The sequence below is a fragment of the Cyprinodon tularosa genome, unplaced genomic scaffold, assembly GCF_016077235.1.
Source record: "Cyprinodon tularosa strain WSP-4 unplaced genomic scaffold, ASM1607723v1 ctg388, whole genome shotgun sequence".
NCBI lineage: Eukaryota > Metazoa > Chordata > Actinopteri > Cyprinodontiformes > Cyprinodontidae > Cyprinodon > Cyprinodon tularosa.
Window position 1 is genome coordinate 1,422,411 of NW_024039105.1, and position 22,973 is coordinate 1,445,383.

At 37.8% G+C, this 22,973-nt stretch overlaps 1 protein-coding gene across 1 annotated transcript; it reads right to left on the minus strand.

Annotated features, from left to right (window-relative positions):
* Positions 1 to 49: 49 nt before the first annotated feature.
* itga4 (integrin alpha 4) lies at positions 50 to 22,736 on the minus strand. Its single transcript, XM_038297459.1, has 29 exons — positions 22,374 to 22,736; positions 20,529 to 20,711; positions 19,791 to 19,906; positions 19,203 to 19,303; positions 18,005 to 18,137; positions 17,758 to 17,825; positions 17,138 to 17,270; positions 12,680 to 12,765; positions 12,458 to 12,523; positions 12,235 to 12,375; positions 12,006 to 12,114; positions 9,460 to 9,554; positions 9,214 to 9,304; positions 9,084 to 9,129; positions 8,668 to 8,822; positions 8,334 to 8,488; positions 8,064 to 8,216; positions 7,031 to 7,107; positions 5,534 to 5,672; positions 5,200 to 5,301; positions 3,885 to 3,961; positions 3,659 to 3,748; positions 3,439 to 3,526; positions 3,119 to 3,226; positions 2,885 to 3,010; positions 2,091 to 2,216; positions 612 to 710; positions 420 to 539; positions 50 to 306 (listed from the first exon to the last, which is right to left on the minus strand). Exons 2-29 carry the CDS (start codon positions 20,696 to 20,698, stop codon positions 208 to 210), a joined length of 3,069 nt encoding a protein of 1,022 aa, XP_038153387.1. The 5' UTR covers positions 20,699 to 20,711; positions 22,374 to 22,736; the 3' UTR covers positions 50 to 207.
* Positions 22,737 to 22,973: the final 237 nt, after the last annotated feature.

A 22,973-nucleotide genomic window follows, 5' to 3' on the forward strand; every position in this document is an offset into this window, starting at 1 on the left:
ATCCATCCATCCAGTACTGTGGTCTCTTTCAAGACTTTAGGCCAGTCCGTTTTTTTTTTTGTGAAGGCACATTCAATATACCAGTTCAGGTGCGTTCAGGACTCTTTCACCATCATCCATCTTTGCTGCAAAGTTTCTGCACAGCTGAGGTGTAAATTCCACCCGATGTCGATGCTCAGGCGTCCTGGTGAGAGGCAGCAGCCGCTGTTAAATAGAGCTCTCCCTCTTGTTTAGTTTGGGAACATAATCCCAGCTGTCCCTGTTTATTTCCTCCTGCTTCTTGAAGCTTCTCTTAAAGAAGCCAGCCTGGGAATCAGACAAAAAAACAACAGAGTTGTATGCATAAATGCATATCCAAGCAGATTAAATAAATGTATCCTAAATTAAAAAAGGATAACAAGTGATTAATTATTAATTACCTTCCACAAACACCAGATGAGAGCTGCCAGGATGAGAAGTCCCAATACTAAACTGACAACGACGATGAAAATCTTCACAGACATCGAGGGTTTCTGGGTAAAAACTGCCTCCACCACCACCTGGAATATATAACCTTGATTATAACAACTAGAATTTATAAAGCCCTGATTTAAGATCTGGAGCAGTTTTACCTTTTCCACAGGTGGATCTTTTAGTAGGACGGTGTGAGGACCTTCTCTGGGAGATAATAAAGTCGCTGTGCTTTCCACCCGCATTACAGGATGACGACCCTGAGACAAAGCAGGGTTCGTTCAGAACATGTAAACAAGGCTGGTTACATATTATCAAATAAATCTTGACACATTTAACTTTCCAGATATCCAGATATGCAACACTCATTTTCAAATATAATGCATCTTTTTAACATGGTTTGTGTTGCAAATGATTTTCTAAACAAAATCTGAGTTGGGTTGGGTAAAAGGTGCCCTACATTAAAGGCACACTATGCAACATTTTTCAGTTAATTAATGTGTTCCATAACGTTTTGGATGATTAAATGAGTCATTTCAGGTTGAACAAAGGTATTCTCGGCCGCCCTGGTGGTCTGTGGGGGAAAAACCGCACTTGCAACTGCAGGAGCATCGACCCGCACCCACAGGCTCAGAAGTCTCGTGAGAGTCAGTCTTGCTTTACGGCGAGAACTGCTACACGCCCCCAGTAAAAAGCATTCTCGTTGCTAGCACAGTGGCAATCTTTGTGCAGTTATGCCACGTTCACGCAGCAAAAGCAGCAAAATCGCGTCTGCTGCTTCCTTTTTGCTGCTTGTACCAGTTAGTTCTGACGCGCGGCTGAAGCAGCTTTGCTGCTCTGGCTGCGCGGTGCAAAAGTGTGTCTGAGGCGCGTTGGGCGGAGCTTCACTATCCTTTCTCTGCCTTGCAGCTATATTTGCTGTGATCAGTGGGAATAAAGTAGTTTTAATGTGTTTAAGTAAGAAAATACACCTGAAAACGTAATCAGTGCAGTCAGTTCATTCAGATTATTATCCTGCCTTCAATATTTTTTCTGTCGGAGCCGCTCAGACCCCCACATACCAGGGATGCGCCGACAGTATGGATCCCTTCATCAGCAGCGGTTCACCGCGGCAGCTGGTAGGTGTTTTTCATCTAAATAATCCAAACTGCTTATTCTGCCGGCAGATTTCTGCATTTTAAGTTAATTTAGGCGTCAATAAACTGTTTAAGAGGAGTGATCATCAGCGCTGTGTCTCTCTCCCTGCGTTAAACGCACCCGACGCGCTGCTTCAGCTGCTCAGACGTGCTGCGCCTGCTGCTCAAAACGCACCGCGGGACCTTTTGCTGCGCCTTGACGCGCGTCAACCATTGACTTTGCATGTAAACTCGCTGCTTCTGTCGCGCCAGCTACGTCCAGTGTGAACGCAGCATTAGTCATTCGCTGCTAAGCTCAAAACAACCGCGCCTGGCTTGACGGAGAAACCAGGAGAACAGCTGAGCATATTTACGACAGTGCACTTTTACTTTCGCCCTCTGGAGGGAGCCTCACTGGAAAATCAACACCGGTTGCATAGTGTACCTTTAAGGAATGTCAATCCAACATGTCATTCTAACATTTTTGGCCTAATGTTGTTTTACTGTAGTGTCGACAAACATTACCGGAGCTTGGAGCAGCACAGCAGGGTTCAGGCTGATCTCCAGCTGGATGGTAGCGTCTCTCCCTGCCTCCAGGTTACCGAGACGACACACCAGCTGCTCACACAGATGATCTCTGCGGCCACAGTACTGCACAAAAACAAATGTAAAACATTTAAATCCTGTCTGACAATTTAGTCGTCCGGCTAAAGTGACAATATGTAGAAGTGGCCCTTAACCAGAATCTACCAATTTTCAGCTTCATCTGTTCCAATAGGTGATCTTTTAGTTAAAGCACCGTTCCTTCTACAGTGTTTACGTTGTTACTGAAGGATGAGTCTGTGTTCGTTATTTCCATTATTATTGAGGTAATAAACATTAAAGTGATGTGAGACACAGAAACAAGAATTTTCATTAACGTGTTAGAATGTGTCTGTAATAAATTCACAGCATGAGAGAAAAATGTTGAATTGATGCCAAGATGAATAATAAAAAACAATGCAAAGCATTTTGTTTTAGTTTGCAGTTTTTTCATGTAAACTGACGACAGAAATAAACCCAGAAGTCCGGTTAAAATTGCATAACTTTCCAAGTTTTAAGCTGCAAACGTTACTTTAGCTTCCTAAAAAACGCTGTTTCATTCTCTTTTCAAAAATAGTGTAGTTTTTGCAAATCAGGTCTTAATAAAAGTTTACAGAATTCCATATCATGCCAAATTACAGCTATTAAAGACAATGGAATCAGCTGAAATGGAATCAGCAGCTTTTCTTTAATTCCACTGTATAGAGTCGAGCTGTCATTTTGCAGTTGTGACTTACCATTGTGCGGGTGCTGGTGGGAGAGAAGAAGAACATCAGCTGTTTGATGAACGAAGTTTGAGGAACATTACAGTCCTCTTCAACCAGAACCGTTTTGTCACTTATTGAGCACGAACCATGTGATGACTGAAAAAACAAAGAAGTAAATATTTTGTTAAGATGTCAGCAGGGTTTATTTCCACAGTCTACATGAGGAATGATTGAAACGTTATTTCTATCATTCCACAGGCCTACCTTCAGGTCGATGACCTGCAGCAATCGGTGTAGGTGGGGTGCGAGGATTTTTGGCACAGCAATCTGCACCACAGTATTTATCGCCTTGCTGGGACCAGAGTTTATCACCTGCACAAAAGAGGATTCAGGTTTATTTTGATTTGGTTACATTACCAAATATGAAAAGAAGAAAGTAAAAATACAAGTTAATATGATTCTGGTGTTATAGATTAACCTTAAATATATATTCCTGTATTAGAAAAACAATTTCCCTTTATAATATATTAAAACAGTTCCCAACCTCAGTGTGCCTTTCATTCTGAACACACATGTGAACCTACCTTGTATGTGTAGTTGAATTTTTCAGGGTAGCAGTCAGCTGGAATTAAGTCTTCGTCTCCGAACACAAAAGAAGTTGGGGTCACAAAACTGCAACGGTAAAGACAATTAGTCCCACTATAGTGGCAGCTAGCATATATAACGCTTTTCATTCTGTATATTTATTCTTTCTATAAACTGTAATATAAAGTTAATAAATTAGTATTGGTAGAGCTGACTGACCCGTGGATGCTGACGCTGACTCCATATTTCAAGGGAAGAACAAGTGTGAGGCTGTTATCTTGGAGGAAGTTCTCCATCTCATAGTTGGCGCTGCATGGTGAAAAAAATAACATGACATTTAATGCATCTTAGTCTATAAACTTATGACAATCTAGTCTTAGAGTTGAACTTAGGGGATAAAAATACGGTCTGGTTGTCTTGTAGAAAAAAGGCTGGCGGTCGTTACCTGCTGGTGTTGATGTGGATGTTAATGTCACCAGGCGTGCTGTTCTGATTGACATCGAACAGAAAACTGATATTTATCTGTAAAAAAAGAAAAAACAAGGACACTAAATGGTTACAAAAACACAAGCCAAATTCTTTAACCCTGTCAAACATGAACCACAAAAAGAAGTATTTTTTTAAACTAGAGTCTTAACAGAAAATTGTGTCAATTGCAAAAAGAATCTTAAGTATCTTTAGTGATACATCAGCATTTTCTGTTCACTACATGCATCTGATTGTAAACATCAGTTTTTCTTTTAATAAAAACTAGTATCACATTGATTACAACTCATGAATCTACAGTAATGATAGACTTAGCCTACAGGCTTAAATTATTATTTTACAGTCATTTTTTACAGTCGCCCCATATTTAATTCTTAATATGGGGTGGGTTCTTTGTGCATGGAATTTGCATGTTCTCCCTGAGCATAAGTTGGTTTTCTTCGGGTACTGCGGCTTCCTCCCACAGTCCAAAAACATAACTGTTAGGTTAATTGGTTTCTCTAAATTCTCTGTAGGTGTGTGAGAATTGTAGCTTGTCCTGTTTGTCTCTGTGTTGCCCTGCGTTAGGCTGGCGTCCTGTCCAGGATGACCCCGCCTCTCGCCTGTAGACAGCTAGAGATAGGCACCAGAACCCCTCGACCCCAGCAGGGATAAGCGTGACGAAAAATTGATAAATGGATTGAATTCGTATCATGTTAAAAGGATTTTTCCACTATATGTTTAACTTCAACTGATAACCTGTTCATTATTTGCTCTGATAATGAACCAGGCTTAGAAAGTCTCTCAGTTTGAAATCTGCTAGATGTTCTTATGGATGATAAAGGTACATCTTGCCAGATATTTATACCACTTGACATATAATTGTTTACTGCATTTTACAGGGATTTATGCTGTGGCTCAACACACAGTATTGTATAATTGTGAAATTAAAGGAAAATGTTGCAAGTTCTTTTTTTTTTTTCTTTACAAATAAATATGATAGGACTGGTGTATATTTGTATTCATACTCTCCGAGTTAATACGAATGAAGTACAGCTCGATGCTGAAAATATATTTCTGTGAACTGGACAAAGACTTTTAATTATTACATGTTTTCTCCATTTTGCAATGATACTCTACCAAACAGAAGAAATAAAATACAACTCATGTTTTCAGCAGAAATGCAAGGAAATGTGAAACAGTGTAAAGGAGTGTGAATATTTTTTGGAATGCACATTGCTAGCTGAGCATGCACTCCCATCAGTGCTGCATGGATCCAAACAGTAAATAATTACCTGGGAGCTGGCTGGCAGGATGAGGCTGGTGATGCCGCAGTCGATGCTCACGTCTGTGGCGTTCGCCTTCTCTGTGACGTCACAACTAATCACGTTGTCCTGCTGCTCATACAGAGATGGATAAGGGTTCTTTATTTGGTTTAATACAGACTAAAGTGTTAAATTGCAGAATTAATAAACCATGAAACTCTGACTTGAGTTCCCTGGTTTCAGCGAAAGCAATTACATCTTCCAATGTGGTTCAAAAGGAACCGAGGAAACCTCAGGAATTAACAAGAATTTAAAACCAAACCAAACAGTCATTTCTTCCTCCTTTTGTGAAGCGTAAACTCACATTATTCAACACTTTGATGAAGTGGATGATGTTTGGGAATCTCAATGTCATTCGTGGCAGGAAGGCGTCATCTCCGGCGTTCAGCAGAGAGGTTTTCAGGATGATTTGTCCAGAGCCGAGAGCAAAAAAACTCTGTTGTCTGTAAATGAACCACAAGTTCGACATTTTATCCTTTGACACTATATAAAATCTGTCTGTAGGGGCACTGATGTACATACTGTTGTGGCTTCATCTTAAATCTCTTTCCTATTCTTTTGTCTCCTCTGTGAGTCTTTTAATCTGCTGCTAACCTTCACCATTTTTGACAGCAGCTATTGATGGGAATCCCCTTTTCAAACTCTTGAATATCTGCAACAATCTTGACATTTGGTCAGATGCAAGCTTGTGTTTTTATTATTATTGGGAGCGATTTATCTTATCAAAGTTCATGCTATTGGGGGGGAGTCAGTGACCTTAAATGTGCCATTATAGTGGTGACAGATATTCTGACAGAAAATCTGATAGAAGGCACTGAGAAAATGATTAACTATCTAGTAAGCAGCAGATGGGTTGATAAAAATGGCTCAGGTAGGAGGAGATGGGCTGAGTTCCTGTTACTGTGGAGGTTCAAGGCTTCCTTTGAAGCAGCAGCATAGACCACACCTTGTTTTTCTCCTGTCGGCTAAGGACAATAAACTAAGGCTACAGCTCAGCTCATTCAAACCTAAACATGAACAGATCAGCCAAATTTTGCCGGGTCCAAGGAGTCTCTATTTGAGCCTGTGGATGGATCAGAATTAGCTGTAGATTTAACATAGAAGCACTGATCCATCCCACCTGGGATCGCTGGTTCAGGTTGCTGTAAAATACCATTTTTAAACAACTGAACTTTTAATAAACACCCCTTTAAGACCACAGGGTAACCACCGTCTGATGGTTACTTCCAACATGCAATCAAATCATCTCAATCTGGTTTCTTCAACATGATAATAAACCACTGTACTCCCCTGATCTCTGCAGTCAGCAGATCCAATGCTAAGAGAGCACCAACAACTTCAAATAAAATCTCTGAGAGATTATTACTAACACCGTGTTTAATTCACACTTCTGGGATGCAATCCGATACGAACAGGTCGGACCTAAAAAGGTGACCAATGGCTATATATACTTTACTGTATATATAGATCTTTTCCTGAACCACAATCTATAAATAAAAGCAACGTGATGTAAAAGCAAAGTGATGTAATGGATTCGTCCTGTTGCTAATTACCGTCATGTGTTCAGAGGGGGAAAAAGTCCCTGTTTTTGTGTTATTGGAGAGCTGAAAGGCTCATTTTGTTGGCCTTGTTCATAAAGCACAGCACAGCTGACCCACTGCAGTGACCTGTGAGGCTTTTTCACTATCAATCTAAAATAAGGTTGTGGTTTTAGTTCACTTCAACATATCTGTTTCTGTTTGATTTACACAGAAAACCTGTTGTGCACGCTCTGCATGTATGTATGTGTGTGTTTCCTTACCCCGGTAGCACCAGTTCACTTGAAAGCTGCATGTTGGTTGAACAGTTCACCAAAGAGCAGAAGCGTGCGAACTGAGTCTGACACAGAGAGAGAAGCATGCTGTTTATGACACCAGTAACAATGAATGAATGCAGAAGTCAGAGCAACTTCACCGAGCATCTTCCAAACAGCTACTGCGACCCCTGACCCCGAAGCTACAGACGATTAATAATAATGATCTCATGACTCACTCCAGCTGTGAAGTCCTCTTTCTTAACTGTTTTTTTTTTTTGTGCTCTGTGTTTGCTAGTCAAGGAGAAGTAAAGTAGAAACACAGGAGCAGGATGTTAGCTAATGTGCTGCAGGCACTGCAGCTGTGAACACATCTGGGTAAGCAGCAGGGTATACTCTTAGGTATCTGACTTTAAAGCAGCTGTTTTCTCAACTTTAAATCCAGTTTATTAATTAACTGAGATGACGGCATTTTAAATTACTTCTATTCCATGAAAAATAAAAAATCCTGACATATTTCTTTGCATATAAAAAGAAATTCTGAAGGTTTGTGCCATAACAAAGACAGCTTTGCTCCTTTGAGGCTACAAGAAATAAGGAATCTATCTCTATGTTGATTAAACTTTGAAGAATCTAAACTTTTTTATTTATGTATTGTAGTCAACACGTGGACTTCACTTTAATCATAAAGAAGCGGTTCATTACTAGTGCATTACTAGTGCATTTTTATTGTGGAATCTAACTTTGTAAAAATAAATTACCCATATTAAAATAATGCTAATCAAATAGTAGCTGTATAAATATCATAATTTTAACCAGTTTAGTGTAAGCAGGAGAGATTAAATATTTTTTACCATCATTAAGAAAATATTGGGGCTTTTATTCCAAATAGTACTTATAACTTTTGTTTTATCCCAAACTGAGTCCATATTAAACCACTGTAATCGCTCCTTTAAAGTATATAATTATGCTAATCCAGTTTGGGTTACTTTACACTATTACAGATAAAATAGATGAGTTTCTGTTTGACATATGTTGGTACCTGGTTGGTGACGGTGTTACGATCCCCTGTGCTCTGCTGCAGAATTGGTTTCAATGGAGGGAAGGCTTTGGAGGTGCTTCTGTGGCTGATTTTTTCTTTGAGCTGGAAGGAAACTTCAAACTGAATAGGGGTGTAAATGTCTTTAACATCTTTCTGGAAGTGGGAAAAAAAAGAAAAAAAGGGAAAAATTGAAAAATTCAAACTAATTGCTAATCCTGTGGGTAAACTGTATGATATATTTTTTTCCTCTATTGAATTATTGTGTCCCACCCTTTGGTAAACAACATGTGTTACACAGGTGTGGTGGCCAGGCCGTGCCTTCAAATGACCCCTCGTGCTGTTCGATGATCCATTACCGTGGAAATAGAAACGGTGAGGGAAGGATGGTTTATGGAGGATGTCGGAGGTCAAATTATACTGAAGCTCTGGGGAGAGAAAAGCATCTTCCACATAAGTAAGTCATGGCTAAAAGTTAAATAGATTTAACTATTAAACCTTCAAGCAGAGTGTATGTTTATAATTTATATAAAATATAAAATAAATCGAAAAAATGAGTCGAGAACAACAATTTACACACTTTTCTTAGCATTAGAATTCAATGTACCTATTGCCCCTTTAAAATGTTTAGATGTAACATGGAAGCAGATCGTAATGTTGAGGCAGACTGTCGGATTACTGGGAGCTTGACATAGCGCCGCCTGCTGGTCCACCTGCTCCGGTAGAATCAGAGTAGCTTTCACTTGAATCACTGGGCGGGTCCTATGGGGTGCAACAGAAGAAACTCTAACGACTGAAAGCTACTTGAAAAACAGAATCACAACATTCTCCTGTTGTCTTTAGGAGATAATCATTATATATGCATATAGATAGATTTAACTATATTTATATATATATATATATATATATATATATATATATATATACATATAAAATATTCCCTTTCTATACACCTATGTGTGGATGCATCATTATGACTGGAAAATGTTTTGTTTAGACAGAAAAAAAACATTATTCATTTACCTGAGAACCACAGCAGAGTCTGAGAGGAATGCTCCCACAGCCACATCTTTAGAGACACAGTTAAACCACATTCAACACTGATCCAGTGAGAACAACATAGAAATATCCAGAAGATCCTAAGTCCTTTTACCTTTGTAGCCGTTGTCATCGATATCAATCCCAGAGTTAAGTGACTGCCCAAACATCCTAAGGTCATGACCCAAGGAGGACCCTGAAATCCTCTGAACATGCACAGTGTGGAAATCAAGATTAAAATGCACTGTTAAAACTAAAATTACATCTTGACCCAATACTGTGTATTTAACTAAGCAAAATGGTTACGCCATCACGTCCAAACTGCTTGCAGACGTTCACACCACTGCAGTGGAGATTGTACCTGTGATGGCGTTTGTGAAATGCCTTCCTTCCTGCCATTGTAGATGTAGACGGCTCCTTTGAGTTCGTCTTCCTGTGGAGCGCCAACGGCCACATCTACAACCAAACACACAAGCTGTTTTCACTACATCTGTGAGAACTTCTTTCACACCTTTTTTTCTTTCTTTGAATTCAAAAAATGTTGCATCTGGTTTTAGACTAAAAAGACAAGATATTGTATGTCTTTGTGATGTGTGGTTTTATTTTTCGACCAACTAGACCTCCAGTCGGCTAAAGAAAGAGATAACCTGGTAAACTACTTAAATAGATTAAAGTTTGTTGAAATGTGAAGAAATGGGAAAAAGCTTAAGCAGTGTGAATCTATGCAAATTTCTGTCTGTTAGTATTTAACCTTAGTTAAATAAAGTCAAATTCTCAGTCATCTCAGTTGACACCTCTCACCTCCTGCACCAGACTGTAGAGGAGCTTAGCGGCTCTTTTACTAAAAGACTTGTACACCCTGTTTGTAAAAAGGAGCGGTACCACAGGTAATTTATCCTTGCTGCCATCAGACTCTATAATGCGGCACTATAACGGCAATAACTTGGTCACTTACTAATATGCAATTACTATTTAATACCCCATGCAATAACCTGTTAATATATTTGATAAATAATTATATATAAAAAATACCCATCTATATAAATACCCATTTGATACCGTGGGCAATAACCTTGTATAATAATCCTGTTAAATAAGAGACTTCAGCTGTGATATATACATATATATACGATTTTTGGCCCTGGCATTTTACCATCTACACTGACCCACTTATTTGAACATAAATTCACCAAAAATAAGAGGAACATCATAGATTGGTTTAAAAAAAGCAATTTAGTTTTATTATAATTTAATTTGTTGAAGGGATTTTACATTTTGGTGAAATAGAAAATTACACCATATGCCAACTGTCACAAGGATGTGCATATTTATATATATATATATATATATATATATATATATATATATATATATATATATATATATATATATATATATATATAAAGTATATAAAGGTGCATAGGGTATATACCATATATACAGTGTGTCCACATATATATATGTGGACACACTGTATATATGGTATATACCCTATGCACCTTTTCCTCCTTTTCGGCCCCTTCTTCTGTTTGACTATTTTCTCCACTGTGAGATCAATAAAGTCAATCAATCAATCAATCAATCAATCTGGATGATGGCAGCCAGAACACGGGCTTAAATTGGAAGGCATATTGCCGGTTATTTTCTCAAATCTTTCACCACTGTATTTAAGCAGCATAGGGGTCACAACTACAGAGCAACGAAATTCACTCTCTCCATTTAACCCATCCCCTTGGGGAGCAGTGATCTGCCATTGTGCAGAACCCCGGGAGCACGGTGGGGTTAAGGCAAGGCAAGGCAAGGCAAATTTATTTGTATAGCACAATTCAGTACAAAGACAATGCAAAGTGCTTTACATGATTAGGGTCTTGCTCAGGGACCCAGAGTGGCATCCGTTAGAGTGGGGCTTGAACTCAGAACCTCGGGATACCAAGCGCAATGCCCTAAGCACTAGGCCGCCACTCCCCAAAGCTTGGTACGAACAGAGAAAATTAACAATGACTCCTGGAAAGGTGTTGAAACATCTGCAAAAAAATATGAGCGGAAGTCTGGTTGCCTTTTAGTTTTAGCCTGTTTTGTGGTATAACTAGAAAACACACATGTGCTCATCACAGTCGCTTACCTCAAAGGTCACTGTCTTGATTTACTCTGACATGTGAAATGCCTAAAAACACAACTTATCTGCAGTTTTAGCTGCAACTCATATGAATATCAACAGTAGTTTAAACCTAACTGAATGTTTGGTACCTAGAAGGCCCCACATGTCAGTGGTGAAATGTATACGTCTCCACAACGTGAGGAATACAAGCACTCACACGTAGCTTTTTATCTCACAGTGGCAGATTACAGGGCTTGTTCGCTTACAGGGTAGCAACAGTTTGTCATTACAGCTTAATGAACTTAATAACACACTCCACCCCTCACAAACACACCGCACACACAGATGGTGAGGGGCCTTGCTTGTATATGTGTGTGTAGGAGCGATGTGTTAAAGGCAGGATGACGCTCTGTTATCGGAAAGTGACAACAGGCGCTGAGGGGCTGGGCTGTGGTCCTTGGGTTGTTTAGCCCAGCATGCCACAGAGCTACAGTGGTGGTATTTGATAAAGTAGCAGAGAGGCGGGAGATCTAAGCAGACGGGAGAAAATCAGCTCTTAGCTCTGCCTAATTACAACTGCTGAGGTGCCTTGGAGCAAAATCAATCCTCCTACAGCTTCTTCTCCTTTTATCATCCACATTTCAGTGGATGTTAAAAGGACCGTCAAATTATTAGAGCAAATAGTCTTTTTTTGCTTGATTGGTTGATAGTAAGAAAAGTAGCTATATTAACTTCAACAAACAACATAAAATTCTGCAGTGTGAAGCAAAAATATTACAGTTTCAGCTAGAGATGTAGGGGGTTCCTACCTGGATAACCATCATCGTCCAGGTCTCCAAGTTCAGCGATGGTCTGTCCGAACCGGGCCGCGTAAGCATCGTTGCCCATCAGCGTAAAATCCATCTCCTTCAGATTAGCCTGTGAGAGAACTTTGCATAATTAGGGTTTATGGATGGATGGATGGATGGATGGATGGATGGATGGATGGATGGATGGATGGATGGATGGATGGATGGATGGATGGATGGATCTTCGTACCTTTCCCTCATTGATGTAAACATGCACCCTCCCTTCTTCCCTGGAGGTCCCCGTTGCCATGGGGGCTCCAACCAGCAGGTCTGACAAACCATCAGCATTCAGATCCACCACACAAACACTGGAGCCGAAATAAGATCCCAGCTGGAAAGAGACTAATCTTTTAGATAAAAGAAAGCATTGCTGTCACTAAAGGTTTTAAAATGTTAAAAGGAAAAAGTCTCACTTCTTTTCCTGTAACGGATGAAACCATTTCCATCATGTTATCGTTGCCTATTGAGAAGATGAAGACCTGAAATGTGTAAACACACATTGACTGCATTTAACCGTCAATACTGCTGACAATATCAATAAAACCGAACTTAATCAGTGACACAAACAATAAAAGATGGAATTAGGGTTAAATACCTGAGGTAAAGCTGTAGATATAAATTTCCTGTGGTCCTACCTTGCCCTTCTGACTGAACTGCGGAGCTCCACCCACCACCTCCATAGATGAGGGACTCAGGAAGTGACCAGCTCCAACAGCGTAACCTGAAGCACCAAGAAACGTTATTATTAATGCAATGTTCACTAAAGTCTGAGAACATAGACTGAGCGTTTGTATTCATAGCCGAATGGGGATATAACACCTGTTTAATTTAGTCAATGGCAACATATAGTTACTTTAAAATGATCATTTAGAGGTTTTAATTGCAATAACCAGTTCAGCAACACCACTGTGGTGTAGATTTATTTTAAGGTCTGTTAAATGATCTCAAGTTTTGTTTTTGAAGCTTGTAAAGGAAGGAAATGAAGCGGTGCAAACCAACTCTTTAAAGCTAGCTGCCTTCCACTGCTGCTGCAGCCTCCCCGCCCCCACCCACCTCCTTCCAGGCGGTGAAACAGTTTCATTACGTTCCACAGTTTGATAAGTTGAGGTCGGTGTTGAGAGCCACAAGGTTAAACCCCATGCTAAATATCTTCTGTTTTTGGTGTGCACTTGCTAAATAATTTAGTCATCTTCAGAAGGTTCATTCATTTTCAAACCCACACTGAAACCTACAGTGGGTGTATAATTGTGGATCTGTGTTGTGTTTGTGAATAAATCCTACAATGTAGGTTTGTTTGATCTGAGTAAAAGGCCCCGTTGCAACAATTAGCATAATCCCTCCTTTGTTGTATCGGCAGATAAAGAGATGGTTATGATGCAACAGCTGTGATGAGATAACAAGGCCTCCTACCTAACATTGCAGATGTTTCACCAATTCTAAGTTTCGAAAATGACTTAGACATAAAGTGAAATATACAAAATGTCTTATAAAAATGTCTAAAAAGGCTTGAAGTTATTAAATATCAAACTTTAACTCTAAAGTTACATTTTAATCTTCAGACAAAGTGAACTGGACACTTTAATGTGACATAAGGTGGATAAATTGTAATATTTGTCAGATTTTAAAATAACGTTTCAGCAGATGTTAAACATGCTTTTATTTAAGCCGACCTTTCCATATGAAAAAGCTTTTTGTTTTTTTTAATCCAATGTAATATTCAATTCAGAAGAAAATGTTCATTAACTGTAAGCAGGAAATTACCATTTTTTACAGAGATACAGACTATCTAGATTCATTTGTTTAGCGAATAAAGTTGATAAAATAAATAAACTTCTGTTTAATATTTACATTTTGTGGACATTGCTGTATATTGTCTATTGTCCAACTAAAAAACAGATTTATTAGAATGAAAAAAAAAACTGCCATAGCCCAGTTTGTGAAGTCCTTCCTCTGGTGATTCAGGGATGGATATTTACTCTTTGCGTTCCCCAAAAAAAGCCCTCTTGATTTTCATGGTTTTGGCAGACGCACAACTACTGGAGCTATTTTTAACTGCACCCACCCAGATAAAAACACAGTTCCATCTGAAGAAGTGTAATCCCAGATAATGAAACTGCCAAAAATTTTTGTGGTTTAATCAGAATCAGTATAATCAAGCACTGCTTGATAGTCGGTGAATGCGTTGGAGCGACACACCCTGGCTTTAATTGATAGTTTTACACCTCTGTACTAATGATTAATAATATATTTTTTTTAATTCTGGAAACAAATGCATTCCTGTTCTGTTGAATCTTATAAGTATAAGTTTTACAATTTGTAAGAAAACATTTGCACGTTTATTCAGTCAATATTTAATACAGCTGGCACAATATGTTGTTAAAATATGATGACATACTATTTTTCTAAACTTAGCATATTGTGAAAATATATTTAACTCTTTATGTTATGGACAGATCCGCTTGATACATCAGATTTGTAAGCAAATGGCTGCTTATCAATTAATCATTAGCTGATCAATAAGATCAATGAGATAAATCTACTTTAGATTAATTCATTAATAAGTGATTTAGATTTCTAATCTATATACTTAAAAAACTCAAAGTATTTTTGTATTTGACCTTAACTTTGGATGCGTTACTCTTTTCTGAAACATTTCATGTGGAAATCATCAACATTTACTATTAAAACAATCAGTTGTCACATCTTGAGAACAGATATGAGTTGGAAAACAGTGAAGTCCATAGGAGCTGGGACTCTCAGCACCTATATGTACATCTTTATTCACATCTTGCAAAGAAAATTAACATTTGGTTTAATAACCCAACATGCAATACATCAGTAAATGATGGATTTCTACATTTCAAGCTTATTATGCAGAACTCTCACTTCAGATACTTTAAGTGTAGAAAAAGTATTTTAAAAAGCCATTATGAGTCAGCCAATGACAAGAAATGTACAATAGATCTTCTGTCCTTGCATATTTTTTCACATTGTGCATATTTTTTCACATTGACACAATAAGTGACAAGACAACAAACCCCCTTCTTTAACACTGCTAAACACTTAAATGTGAAAAGACATGTTACTTTCTGTGTATGGCAGTTTAGAGACGACCTGTTTGCAACAGATGTCAGTTTCTATGTCTACATGTATTACGTGCTGCCAAAAGTGGCAGTAAAAAACCTGCTTTGCAGAGAATGAGCTTTGCAAAACAAATGTCCTTGCATCTAAGTCAGACTATCTAAATTGTTGAGTTTAGTTGAGAACATCACACCTTTCAGACATACATTCTGAGAGGGTAAATGTACCTTTATGGTAAACTACCCATTTTGTCTATGATTTTGTTAAATGTCTGCTTATGACAAATGGATGAGAAGGTAATATATTGTGTGCTAGAAGCTAAAATGATGCCTGCGTCATGCAAATATGGGCGTTTTGAATATGAAGATAAGAAGAAGGAGTTTCTGTGTGAGAGTGGCATGGAAGGAAAAGATGAAACCTCCTTTCTTCATCCGTAAATTAGTATTTGAAAAGTCAAATGAAACATGGCATAGCTCAGTGAAAAATAAATAAGATGCAGTATATCCTCTTACTTTATGAATGTTTCTAACATTTGTAGAAACACATAGGGTGTGATCTTCAAAGATTTTCTTGTATAAAAACACAACCTTGTAGAATGAGCAAAGCTGATCTACAAACCAGCTAAAAATCAAACTGCATGTCTGAAATAAGCTAAACAGCAAGCGCAAACAGTATATAGTGACCAATATAAAAGGCGTATGTTGTGATACATTCTTCAGCAATAGCCCTTAACCACAACATGGAAATAACTGTTGAACAATATTAATAGGGAAAACGACGCATCCGTAGAGAGAGTAATGCAGCTAAACGGAAACAGAAAACACTATGACTGAAATAAAGTGTAACTCACCCCAAAGTATATATCTTTAGTTTGATAAACTGTTTAAATCTGAATCTATGGGGTGCTATTTTAATGTTAATGTTGTGCCTTTTTTTTTTTTTTTTTTACATTTTGCTCAAGCATGTTCGGTTGTGCATCATTTGTCTCAAAAGCATCCTAGTGCTGCTCAGTGTGTTGAATAGTGGCTATTGCAGTTGAGTTTTCCTGTTAGTTGAAATGGTATGTGCTGGTACATGCTTTCTTAATAATAGCCCCAGGTTTGCGTATAAATAAAATTCAGACACTCCATAGTGAGCCATCCTGTCCTATGCTGCCTTAGCACCATCACCTGTAGGCATCACTAGTTCAGCGCCTACAGGCAAGCAGCTCAAACTAAAAACGTTCTACTAAACAAGTTCACATGAATAAAATGAAGTGACATTAAAGCCCAGTTAAAGCACTTTAACCATGCAAAAGTTTGATTTTGTGGTGAATTACGCTTTAGGTAGAAAATGGAGATAAATACAATGGTTAAGAGATTAAATCTGACATAGTTGGCTTCTCTGACTAATCTCTGAAGGGGTTCAGAGGTAGGAGTTGAATAATGTATTGTTATGTTTGTCAATCATATTACTGAGTCCGTATTTAAGTCTTATTCTGTTATATGTTTCATCATTATCATAATTCTTACCTTCAGCTCAAAGTTTGTTTTTATAAATCACAATATTTGCAGGAAAATGAAAAGTTTCCAACCCTGTTTTTTTTTTTTTTTTTGCATAAGGAGGATTTATAAATAAGACCTCAGGCCAATTGATGCTAAACTTCAAAAAGCGTCATGGTTTTTTTTAAGAGCTTTAAATATATTTTGCCAATCATGCGGAACAGAAAATGCATATAGCATTTTGTATAATACTTATTCATAAAAAAAATAAATCCTTTTTGTTCCCAAAAGTGCTGTAATGAAACTGAACCAAATGCAAATGATTACAGTAAAGATACACCAGACTTTGCAATATATCCCCAAAAAATCATAACTGTATCTGAATTTTTTATGGCGTTACTACTCCTTTAAATTGTAAAGATATTAATAAAAGTGCATGCGTCAGAGCACCATGATCCTAATGGTTAAATTCCTGAAATAAATGAAGGTTTACAGAGGCTGTTCAGGATAATTAACAGAATAAAGCTTTACCGAGGTAGCTTCCAAAGCTGACAGCTCCTGTTTCGTCATCAAGATAAACTGACATCGCTCCTGAGGAGGTGTTGTAGGCCAGAACTGAGCCCGTCCAATAAGAAGTTCCTGGTGCTCCCATGATGATCAGATCCTGAGAGAGAAGAATTCTCTGAGTTATCCTTGAATGAAAAACTCAAGATTCGTTGCATATATTAAAATTCAAATTACTGTAGGTTGTAAAAACCAAAAACTTTCCTATAAAGTTCTGTACTTTTAGATTGCTTCTACCTTCTCCTCATTTCAAAGCCACTTTAAAGAACAAGCTGCAAAGACAAGTGAACAACAACGCTTTTCTTTACTTATTAACGTTGTTATTGAGTGAAGAGTTTCACCAAAATGAATTATTTCCAGGATCATTTAGACTGTGAGAGAGGGCAAGTCTGAATGGAGTTAATCTGTTATATCATTTTGAGATTTTAAACCCCCTTAGAGAAAGATTTGAAGATGATAGCAGCTTTTTTTTAACTCAGATAAAAAAATCAGCTACAGAATCCTGATTATTGCATCACTAAATATTACTGGAATGTTGCAGGAAACATGAAGGATTTTAGAGAACATGTCCCCTGTGTGTTACTGACCTGTGTCATGACGTTGGAAATGCCCGCCTGACATGATCCATAATATTCACCGAATTTCCTCTGATGGTCTGTGATTGATAGAAAGAGGTGCTGAGAGGTGAAGGGGAGCAAATAATAGCTGAAAGTATTATCTTTATCGTTGAACAGCTGCTAATTTCACACAGACAAGGTTATAACAGACCTCGCACTGTGACACGTGACCCGACAACTATAGATAAAACACCTGCATTTTACTGTGTTTATATACCTTTGTAGCAAGGAATGAGGTACCCGGAGAAACTCAGGTCACTTGTATATTGATAACAGACCCCATTAGGGAGCTTGTTGTTCTGGCTGTCTTTCCTTGAGTAGAACACGTTCTTCCAGCGGTGAGCACATGCCTGACACACACACACACACACACACACACACACACACAAAGCATAAAACAAACAACATGTGACAACAAAGCTATTAGTCACACACTGACATCAGTGTGCTGTTATTTCTCCAGTGTCACATTTATTGATCTTTTAATTGAGCAACAAAATGATGAGACAGTCGAGACTTTTCTTTGATCGCACCACTGTCAGCTAATGAATGCCTTTGTGGTTTTAAAATTTAGCAATCCGTTCTCCAGTTGTTCCATACTGCTATTTAGAACAATGCAACTGGTTCTGCTGAAGGCTTAGAAACACCGTATCAGGAGGAAACAATTATTAAGAGAGATTCCTGATTCACCACTAATTGTTTCCACATTAAAGCTTTCTTTTTTTTGGATTCTTTAAATAAATGAATGTTGCTTATTTTAGTTTGGGGGTACTTTTAGAGGTGTTACTGTTACTTGAAAGGTCCTAAACAGAACAGTTGACGTTGCCAAACATGGTCAACATCTAGTCTGTGCGTTGAGACATTCTTTGGTTACTTAATGGCTTGGACAAAGACTAGAGGATCAAATGTGCAGAAAATACCAACACTTGTTACTTTTGTTAGTTTTAACAGCCCTGGCAGTTGTTGCAATGATATCAACAATTAAAAAAAAACAGAATAATATATTGTATTATAATATTAATCATATTATTATATTATATTATCAGTTAATCAGGAGGTAAATGTACAAATCGTTACAATAATAATTTCCTGTGGTATACAGGTTGTTTAATATGTGTGTGGAAGCACAGAAGTATAAAAAATGATTTAACAGGAAGCTCTTTTCTACAGTATCCTAGGATTTTTTTTAGGTAAATTTAGGCTGCAAAAGGGTAAGAGAGAGCAAGACTGTCAGTAAATGACTGAAGATTTACTGATGTACATTAACAATAAAAACTTTCCTCTATCATTTAGAACTTTGAGTCTCTGTCTCGAAAATACTGGGACTAAAATATTCCATTATATCATCAGTAAAGTGGAGAAAGAGTCATAAACAGCCAGTATGGGCAGCAGCTATGGAAGAGATGAGGCATTACCAGGATGAGTCCACCATTTTCACTGGATTGTCTTGACAAACTGACGCCCAGCCACTGGTGATCACTCTCAGCTTCACACGTTTTACCACAGCTTGTAACATCTGGACACAAAGAGAGATGGTTTGGTGATGATATACCTGCTGTTTTATCTGTTATTTCCTGCAAGATGACATGTTTCAAATCCCTTTAAATAGAACTCAACTCCATGTTTCTACTGCATTTGCACCATATTCTTCTGACCACTGCTGCACTTTATAAATGGAAATGTTTATTTCACTGCTGTAAGCTGCTCATTCACTGTTGAAAAACTGTATGCATTTACATTTCGTTTTGTATGCACTCTGTGTATGTCTTCAAATGTTAATTTATGTATTCTGATTTTGTCAAGTAACAGTTGCAGAATTCAGTGGGTTTTATTAGTTTCAAGAGAGAAACCATCATCCAAGACAAGAAAGCTATGTGAAGCCGTATCTTTCTCATGATGCTCTTAAAAGGGTTCTTTAGGCTTCTATCTTAATAGAGGAGAAAAAACTTAAAGACTATAGTGGATGACAATTTTATATTATTAAATGGCAAACAAACACTGACCAGCAGGCATAGGGTAGCATGTGCGCCTCTCAGCTGTGATGCTGCAGCGATAAACTGCTCCTGGAGACTGAACCTGCGAACTGGAGGAATTAGCCACTGGAGCACCGACCACCAGCCTGAATGAAAAGAGAAGGACAGGATTTGTATGGGTATTTTATTGTGTGAATAGAGAGCTGTGTGCAACGAATCAAAGGTCTTTTCTTTATTGCCAAGAACAGACTAATTAGTGTGTATAAAGACAGAAGCAGGACACACAGACTTCTTTACAGGAAGCTGACCTATAATGATCATTAAAGTAATTACTATAGGAGTCTAATACATGGAGAAACAGCAAACTACTGTTTTACATGACAGCATGAACAGATACTGTTAGCATCTATTAATGCTTATTAATGATTTTTAAATATCAACCAAATATCAAGAGCAAATAAAAATCAGTGTATTGCAAGCATTGCATTGCACAAAAATGATCTAAAAATAAATTTGAGATTAAAGATATCATAAGTGGATACGTACTTAAGGGTAAATAAACTGAGGATCAACTGGCCTGCAGAGAGGCCAAATAAGAATTTAGAAAATGTAAAATATTTTACAGGTGGAGCAAGAGCCATACCCTAATGAAAAAAAGCTCTATGCTAATACAATAAAGTTAAATATTGGATCACCTATAGATAAGTTTGATTACAACTATGGAGCATTAATGGCAGATTAAGAAAATAAACATAGTTTAAAGCAGACCATTTGTGAGAGTAGTGGCGATGCAGCAGCACAGAGTATCCAAACATTGAGGAGCTGGGGCCGTTGAACACCAGACTGTGCTCCAGATCCAGATTGTAAGCTGCAGCAGGACAGAACAGAACCAGAACCAAGTAAAAGAAGAATCCCACGCAGCCCCCTGATGGCTTCATGTTAGCAGACTACCTGCAGGACAAAAATAGAAGATGATCGGTTTAATTAGATCCTTAAAACTTGTCAAACTTTATTAAAACAACTAGAAGGAGTTCATGTTGTACCCTGATTATATCATCCTGTCCTACTTCCATTTTTACCCATTTACGAAACCATAGTCAGTATATCCGTTTTTCTCATTAAGCATTTTTATGAAAATACCGAAGAACATGAAAATTAACATTCATGTTTGGCAAAATATCTTCATCTAATCTGATTCTGAAGCCTGGTGGGCCATTTTATTTTGTTATATGAAACATCATGACTGCTGGATGAAGCCATAACTTTCAGCGACTGTCCAGCTCTTAGATTATATTGATCGGAATCACAACAGAATATTTCCTTAGAGTAGGCCATGAATAGAGCACAGCAAATTAGTTTAAATCATTAGTTATAACAGTGGGTGCCAATCGTTCATGGCAGCTAAAATATTTGCATGAAACGTCCATTAGATTAATGCTTCATTTTATACTCTAAGAAGTTAAATACAAAGTGACTGAAAACACAAAAGTTTGAAGAAGCGGACACCCATTACAAACCCTGTAAACATTAAATTTAGAGATTTATGTTTTTACTTCTATTTTACACACTATATAGGGTCTTTTTTTAGAAAATTATTAGGTTTAAACATTCCGTAAGATTATATTGTTTGGTTTAAGAGCTGCAAAGAGGACAGATTAAACTTTAATGTCAACATCTTTTAGTTATTACATTGGAGACGGTTAAGGAAGAGGAATGAACCTACAGCTATATGATGAGGTAAACACAGGACACAACTGTTTAGCTTGTTAAACAGCCTATAAAGTGTGATTAATCTTTCTATAATTGAGGTATTGGACTGAGGCACAGTTTTTTTTTGGAAAATACTCAAGATCCGCCTTAGTGGCAAGGCATCCAGGAGGTCAGTGCAATCCCTGCATGACCGGGATCATCTGATGTGAAAAGGAACCTCCAACAGAAGGAGGAAATAAGAGAGGGAGGTTGGAAGGAGCTGTGGTTAACTCCCACCTCTTAAACCTGCTGCTGTGGACAGGGCTGTTCCCACACGGTTCAGCCTGGGGCTCATCTACTGTGTCCCTCACTAAAACATTTAACCCAAAATTCAAGTAAATGTGCACAACTTTTTTAAAATAATAACTTTAAAATCAATTTATGATCAAACATTCATATTTATTTAGCAGAATAACTTAAGTATCAACTTCACAAGCTCTTTATGAAGTCTAAATAGTTTTATGTCTCCTACATGTAGACAGAGGGATGGTTCTACATAAAAAAAAGTTAGTTTAAAGCCATAAGGTCGCAAAATGCTGAACTGTCATTATAATCAACCTCATTCTTAGCTACTCTAATTTAGTTTTAAGCTTCAAAAATCAAATTAAGAATGTGAAAAATCTTAAAGCTTTTTTTTCTGTGCTCCAACTAAAAACCATTGTTTAGGGTTAGAAACATGGAAAAAAAAACCTGTTCTATCTAAATAATGAATATTTAGTACATCTGTTTTTTTTTTCTTTCAATCAACTAGAATTGTGCGGAAAACTACTTAAAGAAAAGCTAAAAGTAAAATGTTCTCGGCTCCAATTCTAATAAAAAAGTACAAAATACAATAATTATTAAAGACATTAACTGAATACATACCACTGACACAGAGAGGCTTTCCCGGGTGAAAAAAACGTTTATTCCGGTTTAGAATGAGTCTTTAGAGTCAAACTGTTTCTTCAATGAGATTCCATCAAACTCCTCCTGTCCGCTGCTCTGACTTGTAGCTGAAATATCCTGTTACTCCTCCCGGCTGCGCACAAAAATAGCCACACACAAAAAAATATTTTACTTATTTAACACAAATAAATAGTTACTGAGAAGAAACCAGTCAGAGCAGAGTTTAAATGAGACTGAGAGCTGTCTGAGAGCCTTTCCTCTCTGTCTCCATGTGTGTAACGGTGCTTCCTGCGGCACCCGCCCAACCAGCGAGACGGGGACAGCGCGCGCCTGTGGGGTTGGATGTTGGGGAGCGCGCGCGTCTAACGGTGTTTCCTCTGTGCTTATCCTCCTAGTAGTGTTAATTGGGGGACTTTAATCACATTTTACCGTCTGAGCGCTCTAGCAGGCCTATTTAACCGATACAAGACAGAGTGGGAAACAACAAACACGTCTGGTTTACACTCAGTGGAATTTTTTTTTTACTCTTAATTTGGTAAAAAAGTAACAAAAAATATAAAAGTAAAGCAGCTTATTTTT

Excerpts from the sequence above, each read along its gene's own strand:
- itga4 (XM_038297459.1), bottom strand. The coding sequence starts at position 20,698 with ATGAAGCCATCAGGGGGCTGCGTGGGATTCTTCTTTTACTTGGTTCTG. Across the intron at positions 8,823-9,083 it reads GACTCTGCTGTGGTTCTCAG|GACCCGCCCAGTGATTCAAG; the intron begins GTAAATGAATAA and ends TGCACCCCATAG. Across the intron at positions 540-611 it reads AAGATCCACCTGTGGAAAAG|GTGGTGGTGGAGGCAGTTTT; the intron begins GTAAAACTGCTC and ends TATATATTCCAG.